The following is a 26,619-nucleotide window of genomic DNA, read 5'->3' as shown; positions in this document are numbered from 1 at the left end:
TAGGCTATAGTTTCTTGGGATAAAGCTCAATCAAATCAAGTCCAAGTTTAATTAGTTATATACAGGTAACAATGGCATGTCACTACCAGCAATGAAATTCTTAGGTCAAAGCCCCTTAAAAAAAAAAAAAAAAACAAAAAAAAAACAAACTGATTACACATACGTAACATAAAGAAATATATAAATACAAATTACTAAAAATACTGTGGTGGCTGTAGTGCAGAGGTAATGTATTTACATGTACAGTGTGTGCAGTGATTGCACCAACTGTCTAATATTTCAGTAGTTCAGTAGAACTGATAGATTGTGGGTAGAAACTGTCCCTGAATCTGCTGCTGCGAGTCTGGATGCTCCTGCACCTCCTACCTGATGGAAGGAGTGTGAGAGGTGTATGGCTGTGGTGGGTGGGATAAGAGAGGATCTGTGGGGCCTTCCTCCTACAGCGCTGTCAGTAGAGGTCCTGGATCCTTGTTCTTGCTGATGTTAAGAGGCAGATTATTGTCCTGACGCCATGATGTCAGGGCTCTTAGCTCCGCAGTCCTCCAGATCCTCTCACAACAAACCCCATTTTTCTATTCAGATCTTTCTTATTCTGTATATTCAATATGAACACCATACATAAATTCCAGAGGTTTTAGGTTTATGAAATTTCATAGTTAAACAAGAAATAAAAAAAAACTGCTGGCCTACAGATCACAAACATCCAAAATAATGTAACAAATTGTGAATAGCGTCAATTCGCATTAAGGTTTTGGAGAGAATACCAATAATGGAGCAAGCCTCTATGAGCGAGCAATTTGCAATGGTGGGAAGGAAAAATTCCTTGTAATAGGAGGAAACCTGGAGTAGAAGCAGGCTTGGGGACGGACAGCCATCTGCATTGATGTACTAATCTTTAAAGCAGGAAGGTTTGTTTCCTGAATACAAACTTGGAGATTCTTCCACAAGGAGGCCCACAAGTAAACCAGCAGTCTGAGCCTGAATTGCTTGATTATGATATTTCCATATTATGAGGGGCCAATAAAAAGAAACCAACATTGAACAAATAGGATCTCTTTCTCATCTTGGGATTTCAGCACTTTCAGAACAGCCTGTTTATAATGATGCATGCATTCAGTAATTCTAATTAGAAACTGTTTCTACGATTTCTAGGGCTGATTACAATAACCTCAATTTCTTGTGAACTTATGGGTGATTCAGGCCTTTCAGATAAGCCTTTAGTTCACTTCATGGATACATAAAACTATAAAAGTATCATCCGCACAGCAATCAAACTATATGCATTGTTTTCTAATATTACCTTATAAAAGAAAAGCATGTATAATGTCAATAGAACTGATACTAGCACAGAACACTGTGACCAACTTATGTTAAATAAGATTACTCCCAATTTAAATACACAACTGTCTATCAGATATGTGACCACAACCACAGGAGTGCATCTTTTAATACTAACAGGATCTCTGTAGTAGACTATTGTGATTAATATTATCTAACACTGCTCTGAGGTGCAACAGAACAAGTACACAGTGCACTTTCAGAGGCCAGAAGATATTTATAACCTTCACCAGTACGGTTTCTGTGCTATGGTCTGTTTCTGTCAGTAAACCCTGACTGAAACATCAACGAGATCATTTCCTTCTCAAACTATGTTAGTTTTTCACAAACCTTTGAAATTAGAGGAAGACTGGTAAATAGTTTGATAACTTTAGCTGGAACTGATGTTTTTTTTGAGTAGTGGTTTAATTAGAGACAACTTTAAGTCTGCACATATCCCATTGACAGAGAAACTGATCAGCACTAGTGAAAGTGGACCCTGTCTAAAGGACATGACTTTGAAGACAAATTATTGCAAGAGTCATTTAAAAATCACCACATACAAGGTTTTAATCGTCTGAAAATCGTCAGATGGGGGAAAAAAAAAAAAAAAAAAAAAAATTAGTCAATGCACTACAAATATTTTATGTTACATAGATTAGAGGTCTTTCATTTGCAACTCAGACATCGACAGCATCCCACAAAACAAGCAAAAATGTGAACATTTGTCATTCTCAACATCCAACTCATGAGGAAGGACTCAACTCTTATCAAAATATGCTTTGCACATTACAGTAAAAATTAGCTTCTAAAGTAAACTAAGTGACAAAATAAGAACAAAACATATGGATACAAGTGTATTTCTTTTTACAAAAGGTAAAACGAAATCATACAAACGGTTTAAATTTACACAATGTATCTGACAAAACCAAACATTTTTCACAGCGAACCTGATCTATTCCATTTTATTCCTCCAGAAAAGCAAGTGTGCTTCAGGGGCGTGAGGTGCAGGTTTGCATTTAGGACATTCAGTATTCACGTCTTGATTAAGCTGAAAAGGTCAGAAGTACCATTCTGGCACAGAAGGGGGATGGAAGGTCTGAGGGGTCTAAATAAAGGGCTAAAATGCCCATTAACAGTTAAATATATACCAATGACGCTTTGTGGAATGTCCAAAAGCTCTGAAAACTGATGCAACCAGAGTCCTTTCAAAAAGTAAAATAGACTAAGACTTTAGTCATCAAACTTTATTTTCTTCCCCTGGGGTTTGCCTCCAAAGCCACCGCCACCTCTTCCACCTGAAACAAGAAAGACGGGCAACTTAATCTACAAGGCAGCATGTTTAGCTATTTTACAAAACAAAGATAAAGAGGCACACTTAGACATCGCTCTGTTTCAGTTAACTCTTGGAACAACAAATGTAAAAATCTACCAGCTTAAAGCTGCAAGTCAGTTAAAAGATGACCATTGTAGCCACAGGTTTAGGAGTTTAATCCCTTACCTCCGAAACCACCGCGTCCGCGTCCACCTCCACGAGGTCCTCCTCGTCCTCTTCCACCGCCACCACGACCACCAAAACCGCCAAAGCCACCACGGCCTCCTCTGCCGCCACCTCGACCGCCGAAGCCGCCGCCGCCGCCACCTCGGCCTCCACGGAAGCCACCTTCACCCTTGGGCTTGGCGTAGTCCAGAGTCACCTTGCTGCCGTCAATCTCGCCATCCTCCATTGCCTCCTTAGCTGCTTTGCAGTCATCCTCATTGCTGAAGTCCACAAAGCCGAAGCTATAGAGCCAGACAGGTTAGGGGACGAGATAATGGAAAATGATTCTAATAAATAAATGTAATTCTAATGCAGTGCCATGAATTAAACTATTTTACTTTGTCGGGTGAAGTATTGGTTTTTAAATAACTCATCTGAGCAAAGTCATCCAATTCAAACCACATCGAGTCTGTTTCACATCAGACATGGGCAACTGCCACTAAGGCAGCTGCCTGTTTAACTGCGACTTTGCTCTCCTTCTCATACGAAACCGTACACTGTCATTGTTAGACAGAGCGGTGCTCAAGAGAAGTGCTGGAGAAGGAGTGTTTGCACCTGTTCAAACTTACCCCTTTGATGACCCTGTATCTCTGTCTGTCACTATCCTGGCTGCTACAGCACCCTCAAAGGCATCCTTGAGGGTCTCTTCTGTTGTGTCCTCAGAGAGACCCTTGACAAACAGGGTTTTAGTTGGACCTGGTAGAGAAGATGGCATCATGTAAATAAGCAAAATAATACCCATCTGGGCAAATCTAAACAATTAAACAAATTAAAATTCATGGAAAGATCAGCTCAGGACTTGACTATCTTTGAATCTTCACAGAGTTTCAGGAGATAAAGATTTCATCACAGCTGGAAGAGTCTCAACTAAAAAGACAACCGATTGGTTTCATGACCTACCTGAGTTTCCCCTGTTCCAATCTCTGCTCTGGCTGTACTCCAGTCGAATTGATCGGCCTTCAATTTCTGTGTTGTTGAAATTTTCTAGAGCATCTTTAGCATCATCTGTGCTCTCAAACTCCAGAAAAGCAAAACTAAGGAGAGAAGAACAACGATAGAAAAAGAGTCAACATCTGTTTTGAAATGCTTCATCTGAATGTCTCGCTGAGGGCTATTAGGGTTAAAATGTTTTCATTTTGTCATTTTAGAAAGTTTACTGTAATTGTTGCACAGCAGACATAGGCAACACCCATGTAGGTGGGCAGGCCTGTTCTAACTGTGCACTGGCTCTACTTCTCGTGCGACTCCAAGTACTATCACGAGGAAGATTTACAGGAGCTCAAGAGAAGGCGCAGGTGTTTTACACACCATGACTACATTTGAAAGATTGAAAGCCCTCGTTGGGGTTACCCGTGGCCACACAGACACTCACCCTTTGGGTCTGCCATCTCTCTGTGGAATCCTAATAGAAACAGCTTTCTCAAATGTGGACTGCAGCACTTCCTCTGTTGCGTTGAAGGAGAGATTGTTCACGACCAGGGTCTTGCTGGCCGCTTCAGATGCTACAAAAAGAAAAGATGAAACATTCTTCAGCTGTCTTATGTTATGTTCACTATAGATCAGTACATTTGCAGAACTGGCATTGGCCATACAAACACAGACACTTTCATTAAGAGTATAGATACTTATGCATTCTAATAATTGAAATTATTGGAACTGCTTGTTACAAGTAGCTTGTCTCACAGTTCTACAAAATATCTCAAGCTTACCTGATGCTCTGGCTCCCATGTGGCTCTTCTCTCCAGTGTAGTCAATGATGATGGATCTCCCCTGTACTTCAGAGCCCTGGGTCTCCTCCATCGTTCTCTCTGCATCAGCCTCAGTTTTGAACTCTACGTAAGCAATACTGTAAAAAACAAAACAAAAACATGGAACATACTCTTAAAAAAAAAAAAAAAGGAACTGAGTGATAATGATGAAATTTAATCAGCAGATCATGTTCTACAACTACTGCCCATAACTTCAACTGTTTACTATGCTGAAAAAAATTTACAATCTAGCTTGTTCTTACCCTTTGTTTGAAGTATTCTGGCCAGGAGGCACCCGGATTTCTACTGCGTCTTTAAAGATCTCTTTCAGGTCATCTGCCGTTGCGGAGAAGGGAAGGTTCTTCACAAACAGTGTCCGTGCGTCCTTCTCTGTGGGCCATATGTCAGTGTCAGCGAGTACAGGAACAAAATTATTTTCCATCCACAAAGAAATGTTTCAATTCATGACATCCATTACCTTTTTTGGTGTCTTGCGAGCCTTCTTTGCTGCGGGCCTTTTCCAGTTTCACTTCCTGGCCCATGACCTTTTTACCATTGAGCTCCAGGCCCTTCTGCAGGTCCTCCTCAGATGCAAAGTCCACATAGCCAAATTTCCTGTAGAGTTAAAAATGCAAGCAACATCAGACATGCCACCTTCAATGAATTTAAGTGTCACAGACCAGCTTCTTTTTTTAACTTTACAAATAAAACAAGGGCGCTGTCATGCCAGTTACAATGACAGGATACTTTAATATTTTACCATAAATTTAACTTGTTAACTGTTAAATATTAACAAGCCAAGTAAACCATTAACTTGTTTCTATCAACCGGCTATGGCCAAACTGTCTTCAGATGTTAATCTCAACTACATGGTGATACAAACAGAACCAGTCAAACACATCTGATATTTGTGATACACTCAAAATCAATCACTTATACCCAACGAGTGCATTTTGATAGGCAAGAATAAGCCAACCAGAAGGGATTAACTATGATTTGTTTTAAATGTAATTCTTACTTGTTTCCTCCTAACCGGACGTCTGTGATCTCAAGGCCGTTCTTGGAGAAGAATTTCCTCAGTGAAGCTTTGATCTCATCAAAATCTTTGCTTGAGTTCAAGTTTCCAACAAACAGAGAAAACACTGGCAAACAGGGAAAACACTTCAATTACTTTTGGTGTAAAAATGCATTATTGATATTTATGTTGACATTTTGGGATTAGCATTAAGCCTCTTGTTGATAAACGTAAAGAAAGCTTATTAAAACAGGCAGAATATATTTATTCTTACCCTGTCCTTCTGACTTTGCTTTCTTGGCAGGTGGAGTGTCCTTTTTGCTCTCAGCCTTCCTCTTCGCAGCTGTGGGTTCTAGTCAGAAAGGAGAATGACGACAAAAAGAGAAAGTGAGTGGGGCAGTGAGTCTTCATTGTACACATCATCAACAAAGTACAGTACATAAGCCATCTTACAGCACACACACATCTTTATTATAGGGTGGTGATCACTTTTGAGTGACTTTATAAGAACTGGGAGAATAACACTTTCACTTAATTTTTATTTATTTATTTTTTTAAACTCCCAAACTTACTTTCTTCTTCCTCCTCATCGTCGTCCTCCTCATCGTCATCATCTTCGTCATCCTCCTCATCATCTTCAGACTCTTCCTTGGCTTTAACCATGCCTGCTTTCTTTGCCTTGGTGGCTGCTGGAGCAGGAGTAGTGTCCATTTCCTCTTCAGAGTCTAAAAAGCAGAATCAAAGCCGAAGACGTAAATCTCACAGTAACTGTGGCCGAATTCAAGTGCATTGAAAACGAGTATTACTGTGTGTCAGATAGTTCAAAAGGTGACATCATACGTGATCAGTATTAAGTCCCTTGTTGATCATCATACAATGTTAACTATTTCAATGGCTCCTGTTAAAAACAAAAAAATGTGAGGATCAGTCTTACCATCATCATCATCATCGTCTTCATCATCGTCTTCTTCAGATGACTCTTCTTTAGCAGGCTGAGCCTTTGCAGCCTTGGCTGCAGGCTTTGCTGGAGTAGCCTTCTTGGGGGGAGGGGCTTCCTCTTCTGACTCGTCATCATCATCATCATCAGAGGACTCCTTTGCAGGCTGAGCCTTTACTGGGGGCTTTGCTGCAGGCTTAGCTGCCTTCTTGGGTGGTGGGGCCTCTTCTTCAGATTCATCTAGACAAGAAAAAAAAAAAACGAGTTTGTTCATTTCATTGCAGAAATTTTCAACAAAACCTCTTTAGAGTTCAAAAAAGGGCATTAGGTTGTAACAGCGATTGAGGATAGGACCGGCAGACAGCAAAATACACACCGGTACCGAAGACATAGCGCTGTCTTTGTTTTTCCTCCGTACATTACACACATGAGTACTAAACAACCACATGCATGCCAAGAAATGGAGGATGTTTTGTGATGCATTACATCACCAGACTGTTAGCACAAATACTTGGATCAGATTAAAATGAAGCCATTGACAGTTTTATTAAAAACACAGTACAACGGTAATTACTATCAGTCACACAATACCAAAAGCCATACCATCCTCCTCCTCATCATCATCATCTGACTCCTCTGCTTTTGCAGCAGCTGCCTTGGCTGGTGCTTTTTTAGCCGGAGTTGCTTTTGCAGGTGTCTTCTTTGGTGGGGGGGCCTCCTCCTCCTCTGATTCGTCTATATATAATAAATAGCAAAATCGTCTTAGACAATATTATGCTCATTTTAAGATTTTATCTTGTTTAGATCAAGAATGTATATTATGAATTTAGACAACACGACACATTCACCAGTTGAGTGGAAACAGCAGTTTTCATAACTGAAGGTTTTCTTTCTAAAGACCATCTGTTTCACTGTTGTAACTAAATGTCAAAAACAACGATTTTCTTAACTGAGCGATGCCTGATGCATTTAATAACGTTAGAGGGACTCACTTTCTAACATCTGGATGATCCTTAAACATCAAAACAAACAAAGTAGGTCAATCTCTATATATTAAAGTCCAGACTAAATTTCACCTACATACTGGTTATGTGAGATACGTGAGATATGAGTATCATTCAAGTAGTTTCATTTTGGACCTTTATTACTTACCAGAATCATCATCTTCACTTTCTGCTTTTTTGGCAGGAGTGCCATTTCCAACTTTGGTGCCTTTGGCTGGTGTGGCTTTCTTCACCGCTTTAGGTGGAGGAGCCTGCAGTTTTTAAAAAAAAATTATAATAATAATAAAAAACACTTAATACCACATTTTACATTTTAGCCATAAAATACTTGAGACAACGTCTTTGTACCTCTTCTTCCTCATCACTGCTGTCCTCTTCGCTGGATTCCTCCTCAACTTCTTTAGGGGGTGGAGGGGCTTTTTTCTTCTGAGCTGCTTGCTTATTTGCTGCCTTCAAAAGAAATCCCGGAATGCAAAAATTGTTATTACCAATGTTTTTAAAACCCAACAATAATGGAGCCCTACAAGTAGCCAAGCATAGATTCCGGTAAAGAAGAGGGTCTAACAATCATGGCACCCGCTGCAGCATGTCCGCAAACATGAGGGGGCTTTAGGCCACGTGGAATTCCACGGTTAAAATATAAAACAGGAGAGCCGTGCCGCTTGTTCAATAATTAAATCATCAACGGCAAACGGTTACGTGAGTTTAAAATAAGCCACTCAAATGATAACTGTGCGCGCCGATGGGGTTTCTCGGTTTTGGTTGCTTGCCTCGTGTGTCACTCAGAGCAGGCACAGAACCCACGTGGAGCTCTAGAGGTCGGTCAGCTAGCATGCTGGGTAATTTTACCATTTGCTGACAAGCATTAAAAAATTATATTTATATATATATATATATAAAAATATATGCCGAACAGTTATCTAGAAAGTCCGTTACGTGACAAAGTTTTTAAGTGGGGCAATTTAAACTTCACACCGAGAACTACCAATATTTCCACAAAATGAAGTAAATTAGAATCAAGTCCGGGTATGAATGCGCTAATGCTAGTGGTTAAGCTAGCCGCGTGCTCAAATTTTCGGTTTTTACAACAGTTTTCTAACAAATGTTGGTACAGGTTGGCAGGCTGGCCATAAATTGATTTTGTTTTAGTCTTTCTATACGCCATACTTAAATCGAGAGCGCGCACGAAATCCACACTAAGCAGCGGTTTAGCTTAGCAGGCCAGAGAGCCAAAAGCGAGGCACAAACATGGCTGATCGCAAACGAAAAAGGCGTAGTAAATGCGGCAACACCACCACCATGTTGATTCATTTAAAAAAAAAAAAAAAGAAAAAAGGCGACAATCGCTGCTTTACCTGAGCGGACATTTTCTTTTTCCGCGAATTCACCCCCTTTTTTTTAAACAAACGCACCAATTTCTGCTTAAAGGCCTCGTGCGTAAACACAAGCCTTCTTTCTATTACAAACGCACGCACTATTTTTTTTAAAATAGAATGACGTAATCTTACCTTTGCTAACTTCACCATTGTGCTGTTGTGTGTTTCAATAAAACACGAGAAGCTGGACGTCTGAAGATGAATTTAAAAAAGAATAGCTAATGTATGCACGTGGACCTGCCTACTCGATGGGACATTGGACAGGAAAGACAGAGACGACGAAGACGCGCTCGGTACTCCCCTTCTTCGCGCGCTCTCGCCGACCCGCCCACATGACTATCTCTACCAATCACAAGCTAATGTATTTGCGTCGTGCCCGCGCCTCACCCCACATACAGGAAACATTGAATTTTACTACTCTAAGGAAATACTGTATAACTATTCTCGTCTCACTATATCACTAAATACATGACAAAAACACGAGGCAGCACTGTCAAATCTACCGTGTTTAACCTTTAAAGTCAATGTTATGACAGTCTGTATTTAATATGAACATGTATTAATTACATTGCTATTATATCATTATTATTATTATCATGGTTTAGTTTTTAATATACGTATAGTTATAGATGTTTACAGTTAAAATATTAAAGAAAACTATTTTCTGCAATTTCCCGGACTTAACGCTACAGAAACCATATACAGCTTATTGTCACATATCCCATGCAGCTGTTTACATGGCCACGTGGTTCGGCACGGTTGCCAAACGATCAACCACGTGTAGTCCACCACGAGGTACACGCTACACTATTAAACAGCGATAGTTCCCAACTAGTATAGTATAGTATAATCTAAATACTTCAAAGTGGGGTATACATAGTAGTTCAGTCCAGTTTTAGTACATGTTTTTCATGTAACTGTATACATTAAAATAAAACTTAAAAAAAAAAACCTCTACATAAGGTTTTTCCATGCTCGGAGTTTGCCTTTGCAAGGATGACTACACACAGGAAGGATGTAAGCAATAGATATTTGTTGCCTTTTTGGTAGATGCGTGCATTTAAAATGATAATAATAATATTTAGGCTTTTTTTTTCCCTCAGTGGAGGAACCTCTTTTTAATTGCCATTAAGTTACTTTTACATTGTAGATAATTTTAAATATAAATATTCATACATTGTTTTTCTGTTGCACAATTGAATCCTGGAGCCAACCAGCTGATTCCCAGGGCAACATGAAGAGCACATTTGAGTAATTAACCCTCAACACCACACAGAGGCAGCATTGCATTTAACATCACTCGGTCTTACGGACTAGTCTCAGTGAATTACAACTACCTTTGATTTGAGAAAGATAATGTAACTTTATTGGTCCCTTCTTCTTTGTAATAATAATGATAATAATGATAATCTAACCATTCTCTTGAACTTCAATATCTTTTGTAGTCAGAAAGCTCACAGAGTAGCCATTGTTCTACCTGTCTACCTGTACAAAATGTTGCATTCTGTCCAACTTTTGCCCCTTTTCTTAGTCTTTCTGTGACATTCTGGACTTGTGATCACAACTGTAGTTGACTGTGTTTAATTATTACAGTCGTCCCACTGTTGGTGGTTTTAAAGCATATCAGTATAACTGAAAAAACTGTTTTGTGTAAAAAAACCCCACAAAAAACAACAACAACAACTACAAAAGAAAAAGAGCTACTGAAATTGCCACATTGAAATAACAAAGGTACATACAACTACACAGCAGTGTCTATGCTGAATTTGCAGAATGAATAGGTGTGCCTCTTTGCAAAAACCCTCCTGTCACTCTGTCTCTTGTTCAATTATTCACTGCTGTCTTTCAGCAACAATCATATGACCCCTTATGAGCAAGTGCTTTGGCAACAGTGGGAAGGAAAAACTCCCTTTTATCAGGAAGAAACCTCCAGTAGAACCAGGCTCAAGGAGGGGTGCAATCTGCTGCGACCGGTTGAAGGTAAATGGATGAAGACAGGACAAAGACATGATGTAGAAAAGAGCCAGAGATTAATAATAATTGAATAGAAAGATGTGTTTAAACACAGTGAGTGAAAAAGGTGACTGAAAAAGAAACACTCAGTGCATCATGGGAATCCCCCGGCAGCCTACACCTATTGCAGCATAACTAAGGGAGGATTCAGGGTCACCTGATCCACCTGATATGCTTTATCAAAAAGAAAGTTTGAAGCCTAATCTTAAAAGCAGAGATAGTGTCTGTCTTCCAAATCCAAATTGGAAGCTGAAGAAGGGCCTGAAAGCTGAAGGCTCTGCCTCCCATTCTACTTTTAAATACTCTAGGAACAACAAGTAAACCAGCAGTCTGAGAGCAAAGAGCCCTAATGGGGTGATATGGTACTAAAAGCGTCACACATGATAGCGTCACACAGTTGTTGCAGCTTGTCAGCATCACATCCATGATGTGAATTTTCCAATCCATCACATCCCAAATGTGTTCTACTGGGCTGAGATTTGATGAATGCACAGACTATCTCAATACGATGAACTCATGTTGAGAAAAACAGATTTGGGTGATCTGAGCTTTGTGACTCGTTATCCTCTTGGAAGCAACCTTCAGAAGATGGTCATAAAGGAATGCACATGGTCAGCAACAATACACAGGTGGACACAAGGGGCCCAAAGTGTTCCAAGAAAATATCCCTCTCACCATTGCAGCAAGCTGAATCACTGATACAAAGCAGGATGGATGCATGCTTGCATGCCAGATTTTGATCCTCACATCCAAATGATGACCGATCAGACCAGTTTACATTTTTTCAGTCTGCTGTCGTCCATTTTTGTTGAGCCCGTGTGAACTATAGCCTCAGTTTCCTGTTCTTAGCTGACAAGAGTGGCAGCTTTTGCGGTCTTCTGCTGCTGCAGCACATCTTCTTCAAAGTTCAACATGTTGTGCATACTCTTCTGCATACCCTAGTTGTAACAAATGTTTATTGGAGGTACTCTTGCCTTCCTGTCAGCTCAAAACAGTCTCCAATTCTGCTTTTACCCTTGTCATCAAGAAGACATTTTCATCTAGAGAGCTGCTCACTGGATGTTTGTTTTTTTGTTTTTGTTTTTAGAAACTTCTCTTTAAACCCTAGAAATGGTGTTGTGGGATAACCCCAGCAGATCAACAGTGTCTGAAATACTCAGACCTGTCTGGCACCGGCAGCCATGTCTCATTCAAAGTCACTTAAACCCCCTTTCTTCCTCATTCTGATGCTCACTTTGAATTTCAGCAGAACATCTTTAACATATCTACATGCTTGAATGCACTGAGTTGTTGTCATGTCATTGGACCATTAAATTAATTGCTTAATCGTGCAGCTGAACACGTGTGTCTAATTCAGTGGCTGTATTTTAGAATGGTTAAAGATCAAATATAACAACATTGAAACTAGTAAACAAATTCACATGGCAATGTGACCGTGTACGGCTATATGCTGGCCTTTGATGAAAGCTTTTATTAACTGGAAGCTCTGCCACTGAACACACTGGATTTAACACAGCAGTGTTGATATATTTCTTGCTGTTGTTCAGTGTATGTTCTATTTTGTTGTTGGTGGGTGCAAAAGGTGTTATAACGATCCCCAAACACTACATTCATTTTATTATTTTATCCTTTATTTTTTTTTAGACTTATGTGACTCATGTTTCTTGAACACCAGGTACATGAGGTGGGCATGTTGCCTTTGTGTTTTCCAGAGTAGCGTTTACACTTAGTGTGTAGTGTAACAGCTAGGTAGGCAGGCTGTTCTGAACAAGTACTGGATATTACGTTCTTTTCTTTTCAGTGAATTAATTATTGACTTTAATTCGGCTTTAGTTCTATAGCACCGGCCACCTCAAGGCCTGTTTTGTATGTGTGTGTGTTTAAAGTTCTATTACTATGAGTATGACCTTCCTACAGTCAATAATATAGGTTCACAAAAAAGAGACAAACACATCTAATTTATGATTGTAAATGTGTTTTCACAGTAAACGAGTACTCTCAGTTTGCTTCTGTCAGCTGTGCATCTCTCCAGTTTGCAAATCAGTAGCAACCTCAAAGTCAGATGCACACATTCACAACAATCACACCATAAATATCATGTTTCACGGTATTGGAAAGGAAATCTTTGAAAAGACTTTTACATTGACTTCACTGTATTCATTAGCTTGTAAAGTGTTCTCTCTGTATTTTTGTGGCTCTCACCCCCTTTAGTGTAATTACACCATGAAACCTTTGAGCAATGGACCTTTTTACGGTTTCACAACTGAGCACAATTTGTTGTCTTTTTTATGCTTCATTATTATAATCTGGGTGTGTTTGTTTTCCTTTTTAATATCGCACATATATGGGCTTTTCTCTATATGCTTGTTGTCTTGTTTTAAGCCTTTTAGTTTGGAAACTACGAGATAAAAAAGCCATTTTGCTTATATATCATCTTTATATAATGTTAAAGTATGTTATTCCTGCAACAGTTTGGCTGTCTGTGCAGGATGTATCCTGTTCCTTCCTCCCTATGATGAATTGGAGAAGCATAAGAGAATGGATGGATGGATAATTATAAGGTGATTTTACTGCTTATTTTAAATAATATTTAAATTTACCAACTGGTAACCGGATGTAATGTGTGGAAGAATTAGAGGAACATGTGGCTTCCTATCATCTTTTTAATTAGTGGTCAACATGATGGGTTATTTGGGGATTACAGCGTTATTGCCTGAATTCTAAAGATCGCTCTAAGTCAAAATTTAAGTTTTCAGTGTTTTCTTCTATTTGTGCAGCAAATTTGTGCAAGAGCTTTCGACGGTGTGGGTACAATCATGCCAGGTTGAATGCAGGAGTATAGATGCAGCACCCAACAAATCTTTATTGTTTCATATAAATATGTTATCTGATAACACAGAGTTTCAGATATTTGCTAATGTTTGAAACATTTTTTCAATATCCAAGCAGGATAAAATCTTTAGTAAATGTTAAACTTTGGCTCTCTGTACCAAAGTGTGCCTTTTGTAACACCAACCCAACCGGCTACAGCAGATGGCTGCCCCTCATGAGCCTGGTTGTGAAGGTTTCTTCCTATTAAAAGGGAGTTTTTTCTTCCCACCATCAACAAGAGCTTGCTCAAAGGGGGTCAAATGATTGCTTGGTTTTTCTTTTCTTTCTAATATTGTAGGGTCTTTACAACATAAACCGCTTCGAGGTCACTGTTTTATGTGAATTGGTGCCATAGAAATGAAACTGAATTGAACTGAATAAAAATGAATGGCGCTCCATCTAACAGCAGGGCAGTCTTTGTTTCTCTTCTGACAAAACCTCCAGAAGCCAGGCAGAAAATGCTCACAAACTAGAATTGACTAGTTTCACGGAACACACAAAGACGCACAGATCAAAGATGTAAGTGCACATGGAATGTCTGTTTTATCGTTTTCGAAAACATTTACAACTATTTGAGACAAATGGGGAAAAAAGGCAACAAACAGAACTGACCTACAGTTTGCATCCATTTCCAAAATGTTACATAAATAAAAATCCATATTTATAAATATCTCTTTTTTTTATAAACATATAAATAGATTTTAAACATAAATACATTTATGCAGGGAACGATGAAGTACATGAATGTACAGCAGCAGCAGCAACAATATACAGCTTTGCGGTATGTAGTTTTTTTTACACCATTGTCCGCCATGTTGTACTACCCATCTGTGTTTGTATCTGTTGACCATGTTGTATGTTATACATATATGTACTGTATATATGTATATATACCTGCATATTTATTGTATATATATGTCTATATTAGGATTTTGTAGTATTGTCATCCAAGTCTTTGTTTATGCTGGTCATGGTGACTTTCGTACCATAGAACAATCATGATGAGTTTTTCTTTATTTTCCCCTTCTGGTAAGAACAAACTCAACTTTTGTCATCCAAACAAACACGTCGTCCAGAGATCTAGAAAAAGAGAGGAAAACAAAAGCAAAAGGTTAGACAGAGTCTTTCAAGGTCAGCCTCATAAACACATGTTCATTTATTCGATCTTTTGTTAACGTAATACATGTATCAGTCAGGGAATCTCCAAATTTACTTGTTGGTTCTTTACTCATTAACTCACTTCTCATCTAACCACTTTACTTTAGATTAACTCACCCGTATGGTGTTAACCAATGAAAAACACACTCACCCATTGTTAGTCACTAACACTCCCCCATAGGGATGTCAGAGTTTACCATAAAATCGAAAAAAGGTGTGAAGCCTCAGGACTAATCGTGTGTCACTTAGATTCCCCAGTACTTAATTAACCCACACAGCCCCCTTTTCAGTTTATGTTAAAAACACTTAGTGAAACAAATGTGTTTCCAAGAAACATCTTGACAACCAAATATGTGTGTGAATGTGTCTCTGCAACCCCACTTCCGTCCTCGATATCTCCCTGCCCTTTTTCTTAAATGTGATATATTGTTCTTGTGTTATAGAAGCAGATGGGATCATTCATAATGATGTGCACAGATACAAGAGTGGACTTCCTAAATGCTCACTGGTTTCTTTCCCATACATCAGCTTAAGCGGGCTATCCACTTAAACTGATGACTAAGACTATCCTGTTCTAGGAGGTAATATCTATCTACTTAGCACTTTTAATTCTTATTCTCATTTTTATTTTCATGTCTATTTAAGCTTAATTTATAACAGTATTTATAACAGTATGTTTGCACTGAAGCACCGCAGCAATTTCCTAATGTTGTAAACCCGCTCAACATTTGGCAATAAAACCCTTTCTGATTCTGATTCTGATTCTAATGCTAGAAGGTTTAGGCTTGATTATTTCCCTAGATTGAATATTTCTAAGTCAAAGGCAGTAGTGAACCACAATATTTTCCATAGCTGAACCATGCAATGCTGCATAAATACATGTGTCTTATGTATATGACAGATAATCCTGTAAAATCATCATTTAACTGCGAGGAATACCAACAGGAAATTATAATAAATACAATATTAAAAAATTGATTATTATGTCCATTTAATTAACTAGGCCATTCTTTTTTAAAATCCCTGATTGTAATTTGTCTCCCTTTTATCTTTCAGCATTCATTCTTTCATTTCATTTCACCCTGTTGCTTTTGGGCTCTGTTTACATGTCACTGTTTGCTGCTACAGTTAATGTTGCATAATGTTAAAGTGGGACTGATATGAGCGACCACTCACCATTCATTGCAGCGCTGCTCCAACCCTAGCATCCCATGCCGCTGATGGTGCCTATCCTGTCCATCTTGTGTCCGAAGCAGCCACTCCGTGACGAGGAGCCAGCCTTCTTGCTTCCCGATTTGTGTTTCCTGTTTTGGGGTTGATCGTTGAGGAGACGAGCCCACATGCCTCTGGCCCGGGTGTCCACCCGTAAATCGCGCAGTAACCGTATCCGAGTGCGCACAGCGTCGAGCCGTCTCTCTCTCTCCTCCGACTCCAGAAACTCCGTCAGCTCCTCGCCCAGCAAACTTCTAAGAGACTGAAAGATAAGAAAATAAATAAACAATCTCTCCCTCAGGCAAATAAATTGTGCAAAGACAAATGCTTTTGATGAAAGTGAAATCTATGGTTTGTGCCCGTTTCAACAGAGTAGTCATTATATGCTAAATGTTTGAGGTAAACCTCAGCTTGGCATATATTCTAACGCTTTCACAAACGTAATGGCCGGGGGGACGCGTTGGCATTTTTCTCACAGCACGGCACTCAAGAATCCATTAACTTGTATCATCTAACCAAAAACAACTTTGGAAAAGATCCACGAGAGGCTCCAGTCATGAGGTTCAAACCTCGAAGGAAACCCCTGAAGAAGAGTGCAGTACTTCTGTTTTATTAAGTTACCGACTCTGACACCTCGCTCTCAAAGTGAAGACAAAAAATAAACAAACTTAAAACAGGTGCCTGTAGCTTACTTATCTGTTCGTAAAGTAGACTGTAACGAAGACCTCCAACACTCCAAATTTTACTGAGCTTAGAAAATAATTACAACATTATTTCAAACGAGTATTGTTTTAAAGGGTCAGCTTTATTCAATTCTATGCGTAATTGCGATTTTACGCACAATTTTGTTTTGGTTTGGTAAATCTTATTTTGAGTACAAGTAATAAATACATAAAATTCCAAAAATGATGTTGATAGTCAGTATAATAGCTTTTCAGAGTTATTGTAAACTAAGAATTTTAATGTTTTCCCCATATGTGGTTTCATTTAAAAAAATCGCATATGGGCGATTTAAAGTCTAAAAATATCACAGGGATGCTCGGAAACAAACTTTCACCGGCTGTTTTGGTTGCATGTCACTGAACATGCCGTCTGTTTGTAAATAAAGTGCAAGTGGACAGGGGTGTTACACTCTGAGTGTGGAAAAAGAGAGATTTTCCCCAACAGCTTAACAAGAACCAAATTGTGAAATATGATGCGCAAAGCTACTGTCCTGGAGGACCTGTGCCACAGAACAGCTGCTGCTGCTTCTTCAGTATTCAGCTTCCAGCAGCTTCAGTCCAAACCAATCAAAAGGTTCTCCTGGTCAGTAATAACAATACAAGTGACTTTTTCTTACCTTCTGCTGCGCTTGAGTTAAAGGTTTTGCCCCCATCCTCACTGAAAGTAAGGTGACCATAAGTCCACACGCTACAAAGTATGACAAGTTCATTTTGACAAGTCTAGCAGTTGTTCGGGGATTCCTCTGCGCTGCAGTTCAGATCGAAGGACGTTAGCTTCAGCCAATCAGCTTCTAAACACAAGGAGAGTCCGTTTTTTACTCCAAAGCTCCTCAAGTGCTTCTCTAACTCTGTGTATTAATCCTCGCCGCTTTATAGCCAGCCCATGGTGATGTCATGAAAACCTGCGTAATGGTTCTCCTTCCTCGCCTATTCACTGTTTTTTGTACCTGCCTCTAAGCACGTCATGCCAGGGATTAATTAAATGCAAATGACACAAGCTCCGGTCATCGCTGTGTTAGAGAAAATGATATAGGCTATAAGCTATCAAAAGGCACAGACTTTAAGCTTTTAGACCTCTGGCTGAGATGCAACAGCTGAAACCAAAGGTGGTTTCAAAGGCTGCGCGTCAAGAGCTGAAGAGCGACTTTGGCAGTGAAATGAATTCTAGGATGCCAACCGTCTGTGCTGCGGAACATCTTAAAAAGACATACAATATGCTGCGCGTGGATGACATATCCTGTTTTCTTTAAGCGAAAATTCAGAGTCTGCTGCTGGAATTAAAGGAATTAGGTCATTTTTTAGATACCTTCCAGAAATTCAAATGTGATTTTCTTCATCTAATCACTTTTTTGGAAGGCACAAAGCGGAATTTTACCAGAAATAATTTGATGTGTTACTGCGCCACTCAAGCCCCGTGTTTTTCATTTATTTTTTTAAAGGGTAAAACTTATTATTATTATTATTATTATTATTATTATTATTATTATTATTATTATTATACAGAGGAATGCAAACATACAGAGATGGAATTATTAAACAACCCCATTAAGTCATTTGCTCGACGTTATTCACATCAGAGCATGACATCAGCTAAGGGGGATTCACACCGAAAAAACCTCAGACGGTTCATGCTGATTCATAAAAAAACAGAGACACTCATTATAAGTCATGTCATGTGTCTGGATGTAAATGGCAATTCCCCATAAACCTTTTAATTAGATGGTTTTGTGTTTCATGGCGGTATCTTACAGTTTGTTTTCTGTCTTTAGATCAGGTAGTCCACTTACAGAGAAGAATCTCAGAACTACTGTGGCTACTCCAACACACACTGGATGTGTGGGACTGTTCAGACAGTCACCCCCAACTCAGAAAGGAGGCACAGACATGAACCCTAAGCAATGATTACCACACCAGTGTCCAGAAATAATTTATACTGTTATTCTTGAATCAAAGTTGGTATGTCACTAAGAAAAGCTGCTGCTTTCTTAAATTTTAGCCTGTGAGTCTGCAGAGTGCCGTCAATATGCAGGATATTTAACCAGCGATACTTCTATAAACCAGGAGGAGGGTGACTCTGCACAAATGAGTGAAACTATACAGAAGTCAATATGTTTATACTTACTTTAGGCTTAAAAATTGGCATTAGCTGCTGACTCCAACCAATGAGTGACGATGGGTTTTCATACAGACTATGTTACTTTACCACAAGTCCAGAGAAGAACAGTTGAATGGGTGTCGGTATAAAATCTAGTGTAAGAAAAAGCCTTTATGGCTCGCAGCCTTTCAACCCCTCTTACTGGTTTAGAGAATGCCAATCAACAAAGAGCACTCTCAAGCTATATACTTCTATACATCATATCTATAAATGAATGCTTTTTCATTTTTAAAGTGTTACAAGTAAGTCTTACCGGAAAAAACTACTGTAGCACTAAAGTGTGTAACAAATTTAGCTTTAATCTGCAGCTGGGGATTCTTTTTTTTAACATATAAATGAATGTAGTTGTATTTAAGCAATTTGCACCAGGTTTGTCTACTTTTGGCAGAAAACCAGAGTTTTTAATTTAGTGTCCAGCACTGCTGCACCTGTTTTATGTCAACCAGTAATGACTGGTTTGCCAGAACTGAATAAAGGAGATGGCTATAGGGGCTGGGAATATGGTGGAAACACCTTGGTGGAAACACCTTGGAAGTGTCCAAGAAAAGTTTCTGATGCTCAGGATTTTTTTAAAAAGGAACTCTGTAAGAGAGTAACCCTTCTGTAGAAGTGTGACACATGCATGAGTTGCTTCACTTCCAGGGTTGAGAGAGTAGTTTCTTGTTAAATCTTAAAGTTTGACCACACATGTTTCAAACAGTGTAAACCAAGAAAGTTCAACTTTAAAGAAGCGTTTTTGATACTGCAAACAGCCTGACATTGATGTATAGTTGCCTAACACTCGTAAGCTCACCCACGGTTGGTTACATATGCTGTGTGACCTGCTTTAAGATATACATAGAACTGTCACTATTAATTGGTGATATGCAGTTAGAACAATGATGATCTAAAAATGTTTTAAAATAAGTTGCAATCAATCACTAAAACACTTAAACGGCATGTTGTCAAGGGAAGTTTAAATTAAAAAGTCACCTCACTGAGAATAATTGACCAATTTAAAGATATGCGCACATTTTGAGACAATACAAAAACCCTTGTAAAAAAAAAAAAAGATACTTTTTGCAGTGTGGAGTGTTTCTGGAGCAGTCGAGGCCCCACATAGTGGAGCAGAAATCTCAGGCAGCACCATCTGTTTTGGAACACAGAGTGGCAGTATTTGCTATGCCGAAAAGCGAATACCCCTCAAAGTCACATGTTACTGGATCAATACTATACTGTAAAACTAAGTCATTAATCAGCAGATCGCCAGCATTTGAAAGTCCTATAAAGGCTTTTTAGAGCAGATTTGGCATATGGAAAGTGTATACCTGCATTTTTTTGCAGAACATATGTCATATTTATTGTAGCAGTGCTGGCATACCTGCCAAAAAATGTCAATCAGAACGTGTGTTGGATTTGCATTGAATCGTGCAGCAAAAACGATGTTTGGATGGCAGCCAGCTGCAGTGTCATCATTAGGTGTCCATGTTTCAACCAATACTCTGCTTTCTTTTTGGTTGCACACCATAAAAAATGATCGTTAATAATAATAATCACTTATGGTGTGTGTTAAAGATTATGACTTTGAAGGCTAAATAAAATACTGTGTGTATAATTAGACAACATTACTCTGATAAAGCATATAAAGTATATGGTTTTGCCCTATAAACTCATAAAACAGAGATGTTGATAAACTGAACAGATGAACAAGATGACTGGCCTGTGATATATGATGTAATAACAGAGCAACATGCATCCAGACTTTGCTTCTCTTCAAAGACAGGACACAAACATTACAATGTCACATTTTCCTTCAGTCTAACAAACTTACTAGACTCATCACTGTCACTACATGCAGAAGTTCTCTTAATTGCTTGAAATGAAAGTAATGGACTTGTTTTGGCTATATAAAGCTATAAAAAGAAAAATATAATGAAAGTTTTTATTGGACTCTGAAGTCGGAGCAGTGCAAAAAATTAAAATAAATAAAAATTAAAAAACAAGGGCTAAATATCGGACTGTGTAGACGATAGTACAATTAGAAAAAGAGTAGAGACAAGTTTGGAAGAGCTGATGGGAGAAAACTTCTTCTCTCTAAAAGGCACATGCCAGCACAGCTTAGGTTTGCAAAGTTGCATCTGAACAAACCACAAGACTTCAGGAACAATGTCTTTTGGACAGATGAGACCAAAGTGCAGATGTCTGACCATAATGCACAGCATCACACTTGGCAGCTCACAGCATATCAACACAAAAACCTTATACCAACTGTCAAGCATGGTGGTGAAGGGGTGCCCAACTGTGGGAGTTGGGCACCTTGGAGTCATTAGAGTCGAGCTCTTCTGTATACCAAAGTGTTCTAATCAAAAGTGATGCCATCTGTTTGACAGCTAAGGCTTGGGCCAAATTGGGGTTTGGAACAGGACAATGATCCCAAGCACAGCAGCAAATCTACAACAGAATGGCTCAAAAAGAAAGGAATCAGGTTGAGGTTTGGACTTTGCCATAGTCAAAATCCAGATCTCAACCTGATTGAGATGCTGCGGCGAGACCTTAAGAGACCTGTGCATAAATGAATCCCAAAAAAACCTAAATGAACTAATGTAATGTTGTAAAGAAGAGTGACACAAAAACACTTCCACAAAAACATAAAAGGCTGATAAAGACATACAGAAAACTTCTGTTCCTTAAGTTATTGTTGCTGAAGGTGGTTCTACAAGTTATTAAAATTACAGGGTGTTCTTAGTTTTGACATTATATTTACTTTCTGAAATGACAGTAATAAAATCTGCCGGAGTAAGGTAAGCTGTGGTGATGATAAATAGCTCTTAATTTTGCCTCAATCAGCCCAACTTGGCCCTACCTCTCTCCAGCACTGGATCCCCACAGGCCTGTGTTCTCAGCCCACTGAATGCCCTGCACACCTGTGACTCAAAAAATAACCTGAAGCTGAACATCCTTAAAACAAAAGAGCCCATGATGGACTTCAGGAGGCACACATCGGTCCACTCCCCTCTTATTATAAACGGAGAACGGTTGGAATCTTTCTCCACCTTCAGGTTTCTGGGCACCCACCTACTGCCTGGGTGTTTGGTAGGCAGGGGCCACACCTGAGAACAGGAAGGCTGTGTAGAGGGTTATTAACACCACCCCTGGAGGCCACTGCCAGATCCTGCTGTATCAGGAAAACCCGTGTCATCACAGGTCACCCCTTGCACCCTGCCCAAAAGTTGTTTTACTGCTGGTCCATGTTGAATAGAATAAGTTAGTGAGAGTAACAGAAAAAAATGTAGATGAAATTTGTCATCACAACATTTGTACTCATGTAGTCCAAAAACTAACTAAAATAGTTGAAGGTTGTTCCTTTCATATAAAAAAATGTTGAAATAAAGAAGGCTTTTAAAATCATCAACAGGATGTACTTGTCTGACATGAGTCATACTGTTACGTCTGAACTTTTATTGCTGGTTTTTTTTGTTTTTGTTTTTTTTCACAGTGTTGATGGCATTTATATTGAAACATGTTACTCTTTAGTGCAAAAAATAATTTAAGCTGAAAATAATCAACACAGGTGCATCACATCACATTGCATATGTGATGTAAAATATGTTTTTAGCAGCTACTGCTGCTAAAAAGGCCACTCACACTCCAAGGTAACTGCAGTAAAGATGTTCAATTGCATGGAAAGCTATTTTACTAATCCGCTTTTACAACAGCAATATGGTGCAGCTGAACTCTGCTGACCTTGTGTCCATGATGACATCTTTGGGTTTTGCAAAACATTTTTCACTGATTGCTAATCCCTTTATTTTGAATTTTAACAAGTGTATGACACATTCTTTCTTCATGTCGCAAGTGTTGTGTCACAAGTTTGCCTTTTTTTGTACAGTTTAACAATGTTACACACTTTTCCCAATGACATCACATGGGTTACTGAGAGCACCTATTTTGCTATGTCCTTTTGTACTTCCCCTTTTTCTCCCTGCCTTTCCCACAAACTCTTATCCGCTCAATTTTCAGTAATTTTTTAAGCTTTGATGTGGCTGAATGAAAATGAAGCAGCCTAACTTACTTGCACCAGGAAGCTATGCAAACGTATGGAGAGACCATGTGTTGCAGTAGCCGTTGCACTGAGTGTCTATGGGAGGGTTGAGTGTCTTGATTCCTCCTCTGGGTTTATGTAAGACAAACTACAAGGCTGTTATGGTCCTATAAATAAAGGTTTTATTGCGTGTGGAATTTTAATGCTTTTTACACAAGTGCTCTGAAGCCTTTTGCATGTGCCAACAACACGCTTGCCTTTATTGGCAACACAGGGCTACTTGACTAATGTACACAAAATGCGTATGATGACTGTGTAAACACACATGTTTTGGAATGAACTAGTTTTAGAGGAGGTAGGGTCTCCTGTCTCGATGTTTTTGATATTATAGGGGTAGGTACTAATTTCAAAAATGTTAACACTTGTTTTACTGTGGAGCAAACTCACTAGTGCATCATCATAAATATCTTAATACTGTGAAAAAAGTAAATTTTTGTACTTTAGTACAAGTAAAGTGTAAAGTGACTATAGCCTATAGCTCATCAAATCAGAAATCCAGTTTCTCAAATCATTAGAGTAAAAATGCCCATCTGTAATGATCAAAAGTGTGTTAATTTATATACTCAATTTATAATTTATATACTAATATGCAAAATACTCCATCATGCGGCGTGGCATGCAGGTGATCAGGTTGCTTTCTTAGCCTTTAGTTCGTCTGTATTTTTGGGTCAGGTGTTTATTGTCTTCTTCTTGACAGTCTGTGGGGTTCGGGTCGCATGGATTGGCTGGCTGGTCAGTCATAGTAGTAGCATGATCAGCCAAGCATTTGGTAGTATTGGCACTGTGGGCAGGTGATGAATTCTGCAGGGAAAGGAAGTCAGCATCTCCATTAAAGCTTGTCAGCATGAAGTACTCCTAGATGACAGCTGATTAACGGTCAGACCAACCGCCACCTCCACCAGCAGATGACACGGCACCCAAATCATCATAGCCTGAAGACCTTATAGAAGGTAACGACACTATCCCAGTAGAGAATCTGAGTAAAAGGGCTTTACTTTTGAAAAGTGCAGTGGAAGGTGGTGACATCAGCTGTTAGACCTCTGTGCTTTGGAACCAACTTCCAGTTTGGGTCCAGCAGACAGAGCCACTCTGTACTTACACTTGAAACTCTTTTGTTTGATAAAACTTATATTTCCGGCTGGATCAGGTGAATTTGTTGCATGGAATATTTTTTTAGTCCTGATATTTTTGTGGAAAACTTATAACCTAAATAAAAATGTAAAAACGCACCCTTAGCAGTCACATCAACATGCACATTATATGTCCCAACCAAAGACAAACTTTTTGTAAGCTAATGCAGGTGTCACAGCATGTGAGATGAGTTTTCCTGAGAATGGTGGAAGCCCTCCATCATATTGTGTACTGCTGTTCATGCATGAAGCCAAACACAAGGCATAAAGAAACCACAAGTGGAATACAGTCATATGAACAATAGAGTTTTATTGCCTATTCCAAAGCATGCACTTGTGCTTTTACTTTATTGCAATTCCATAACCAAAATATACTGATGTGTTTTGAGCAGACATTGAGGTGACTAATAGGGGAAAAAAATTTCAGTCACTTCAGATTCAGATTTAGCATCTCGTGATATCACAGGGGAGCCACCGTGGCATTATAATTTAGATTTTCGCTCAATTCCAAGCATTCCTAAGAGACACAGGTCAAGTTCCTTGTGAAGGTTTAAATGCAGAAATAGTGCAGTTCTTGTAACAGAATGACGCTGCCAGCCATTTGGCCTACTATTTGTATATTTATGTTGTGTGCCAAAAATACTGTGTGTAATTTTTTGCTCTCATGGCATATTGCCTCAGTCAGAAAAACATTCCAATCTGGAGGCAAGAAGACAGAACATATGAAAATGCTCTTAGGTCAAAAGCTATTCTTACCCAGATTTTTGTTTTCTGGACCACAAAAGATGCTGTCTGGGTTTTAATTTACTGGGTTTGTGTTTAGCCGTTGAAAAGTCTGTAAATGGACATGCACAAATTGCTAACATGGCCAGATACTGAGCCAATGATTTCAGCGTGGAAAGATGTAAATGCTCATGACATCGTGTTATAAGTGGCTACAATCATAATTCATTAATTATTCACGTTTTATAATCCCCTTATTATTATTAATGCCATCGCCAAGGTTACTATTACCATTAAAACCATAAAAGTGAATAATATACAGGCTGTTGGAGAAGCATTTATTCCAGTGTTCACAGCATTACCACACATACTTGGTGGCAGACATGTTATTTCAAAGCTCTGGTGTGTCACTTTTTCAAACCATGTGGAAAAATACGTGTTTGGGGTTTGGGTTGCACAAGCTGCGACAAAACCACATGGAAACAGGGCATTTTAAAACAGATATATAATCTTGGCTCGACGTTACAATTTTTTTGCTTGACTGTAAATGGACTTGCCTATTGCCAGACAAATGCCACTGCACAAAAACACTGTTTCCCTAATGAATTTTTTTTATTCGAGACCAATATTTCCCCAATATCTCATTTATTAGTGATTGCTTTTAAAACTTATAGTGAGTCATGAGGAATGTGGTTTTTAACAGCCGTTTTTTTTTTCTTAACCCAACGGAACATGTTGCTGCAGTGCTCAGCTGCACCACACCATCCATTCATTTTCAGAACTGCTTATCAGGGTCACAGGTGGGGCTGGAACCTATCGAAGCTGTCACAGGACAAAGAGAGGCCACCTTATTGAAGGGCTGCAGCTTAATACAAATGAAAGGGTGCAAGCAGCGTACACACATTAGCATCATTATGTTGCATAAGCAAGATAACTGCTGCTTACACCATTAGTAAGCGCTACACACTTCTGGAAACATCCCAGAATACTGATTGTCTAAACTTTCAAAATAAAATGTCCAGGTGAAACATCAACCACAAAATCCAGTGCTTTGTTAACAAAAATCCAATTTACAAGCCATTATTTGTTTTTGTGCACTAATGTGTTGGGTCCATCTGTGTGCTACCTACCTTGATGATTTTAGTGGAATTAAAGAAAGGGAATCTTTAAAATATCCATCAGTAATATAAACTTTGGACTGATTGTTCAACACTGCTCACTTGATGACAAAAAAAGGACCAAAAAAATGTTGAACTCACGTACAACTAAAAAACAAACAACAAAATAAATATATAAATTATTCTAAAAGGCCATAACACATCCCTGGGGTGATGTCACCGAACATCAGCTAAATTAAAAATCCACATCTGCAGAAGCTTCACGTGAGATCACTACTTTACTCTACTTGAAAAACAACAAGGAATGTGTTTCGGGATAACCACAAAGGAAATTCAAAGGCTTGGAAAAACATTTTACGACATCTAGAGGATGTTTTTTACCACTTTAAATGATTTGTCAAAGACTCTCAAACTCTGGGAGATGATTGAATGTTGGGGTGGGTACAGTTTCCTCTGCGGTGGGGTAGGGTGGGCTGCCCTGGGTCTTGTGGGGCTTGGC

The 26,619-nt window shown here is 39.0% G+C and overlaps 2 protein-coding genes, 1 long non-coding RNA gene and 2 other non-coding genes across 5 annotated transcripts; 1 reads left to right on the top strand and 4 right to left on the bottom strand.

Moving 5' to 3' along the window:
• Nucleotides 1-1,861: 1,861 nt before the first annotated feature.
• ncl (nucleolin) lies at nt 1,862-9,229 on the bottom strand. The gene is made up of 16 exons (XM_004561988.5): nt 9,070-9,229; nt 7,910-8,011; nt 7,710-7,812; nt 7,161-7,292; nt 6,555-6,797; nt 6,193-6,345; nt 5,895-5,972; nt 5,624-5,747; nt 5,084-5,220; nt 4,869-4,995; nt 4,567-4,703; nt 4,230-4,359; nt 3,758-3,891; nt 3,427-3,553; nt 2,819-3,099; nt 1,862-2,615 (listed from the first exon to the last, which is right to left on the bottom strand). Exons 1-16 carry the CDS (start codon nt 9,085-9,087, stop codon nt 2,551-2,553), a joined length of 2,091 nt encoding a protein of 696 aa, XP_004562045.1. The 5' UTR covers nt 9,088-9,229; the 3' UTR covers nt 1,862-2,550.
• On the bottom strand, nt 3,265-3,391 carry LOC111501600 (small nucleolar RNA SNORA75). The gene has a single exon (XR_002721575.1). It is a non-coding gene; the product is annotated as a small nucleolar RNA SNORA75 (small nucleolar RNA).
• LOC111501601 (small nucleolar RNA SNORA57) lies at nt 6,885-7,024 on the bottom strand. The gene has a single exon (XR_002721576.1). It is a non-coding gene; the product is annotated as a small nucleolar RNA SNORA57 (small nucleolar RNA).
• LOC143412722 (uncharacterized) lies at nt 8,252-16,284 on the top strand. The gene is made up of 3 exons (XR_013093266.1): nt 8,252-8,379; nt 15,423-15,560; nt 16,168-16,284. It is a non-coding gene; the product is annotated as an uncharacterized LOC143412722 (long non-coding RNA).
• On the bottom strand, nt 14,359-17,794 carry nppc (natriuretic peptide C). Its single transcript, XM_004561992.3, has 3 exons — nt 17,531-17,794; nt 16,156-16,453; nt 14,359-14,901 (listed from the first exon to the last, which is right to left on the bottom strand). The coding sequence occupies exons 1-2, from the start codon at nt 17,621-17,623 to the stop codon at nt 16,181-16,183; spliced, it is 366 nt and encodes a 121-aa protein (XP_004562049.1). The 5' UTR covers nt 17,624-17,794; the 3' UTR covers nt 14,359-14,901; nt 16,156-16,180.
• Nucleotides 17,795-26,619: the final 8,825 nt, after the last annotated feature.

Source organism: Maylandia zebra, linkage group LG15, assembly GCF_041146795.1.
Source record: "Maylandia zebra isolate NMK-2024a linkage group LG15, Mzebra_GT3a, whole genome shotgun sequence".
Lineage (NCBI taxonomy): Eukaryota > Metazoa > Chordata > Actinopteri > Cichliformes > Cichlidae > Maylandia > Maylandia zebra.
This window is presented reverse-complemented; position numbering and strand designations above follow the sequence as displayed.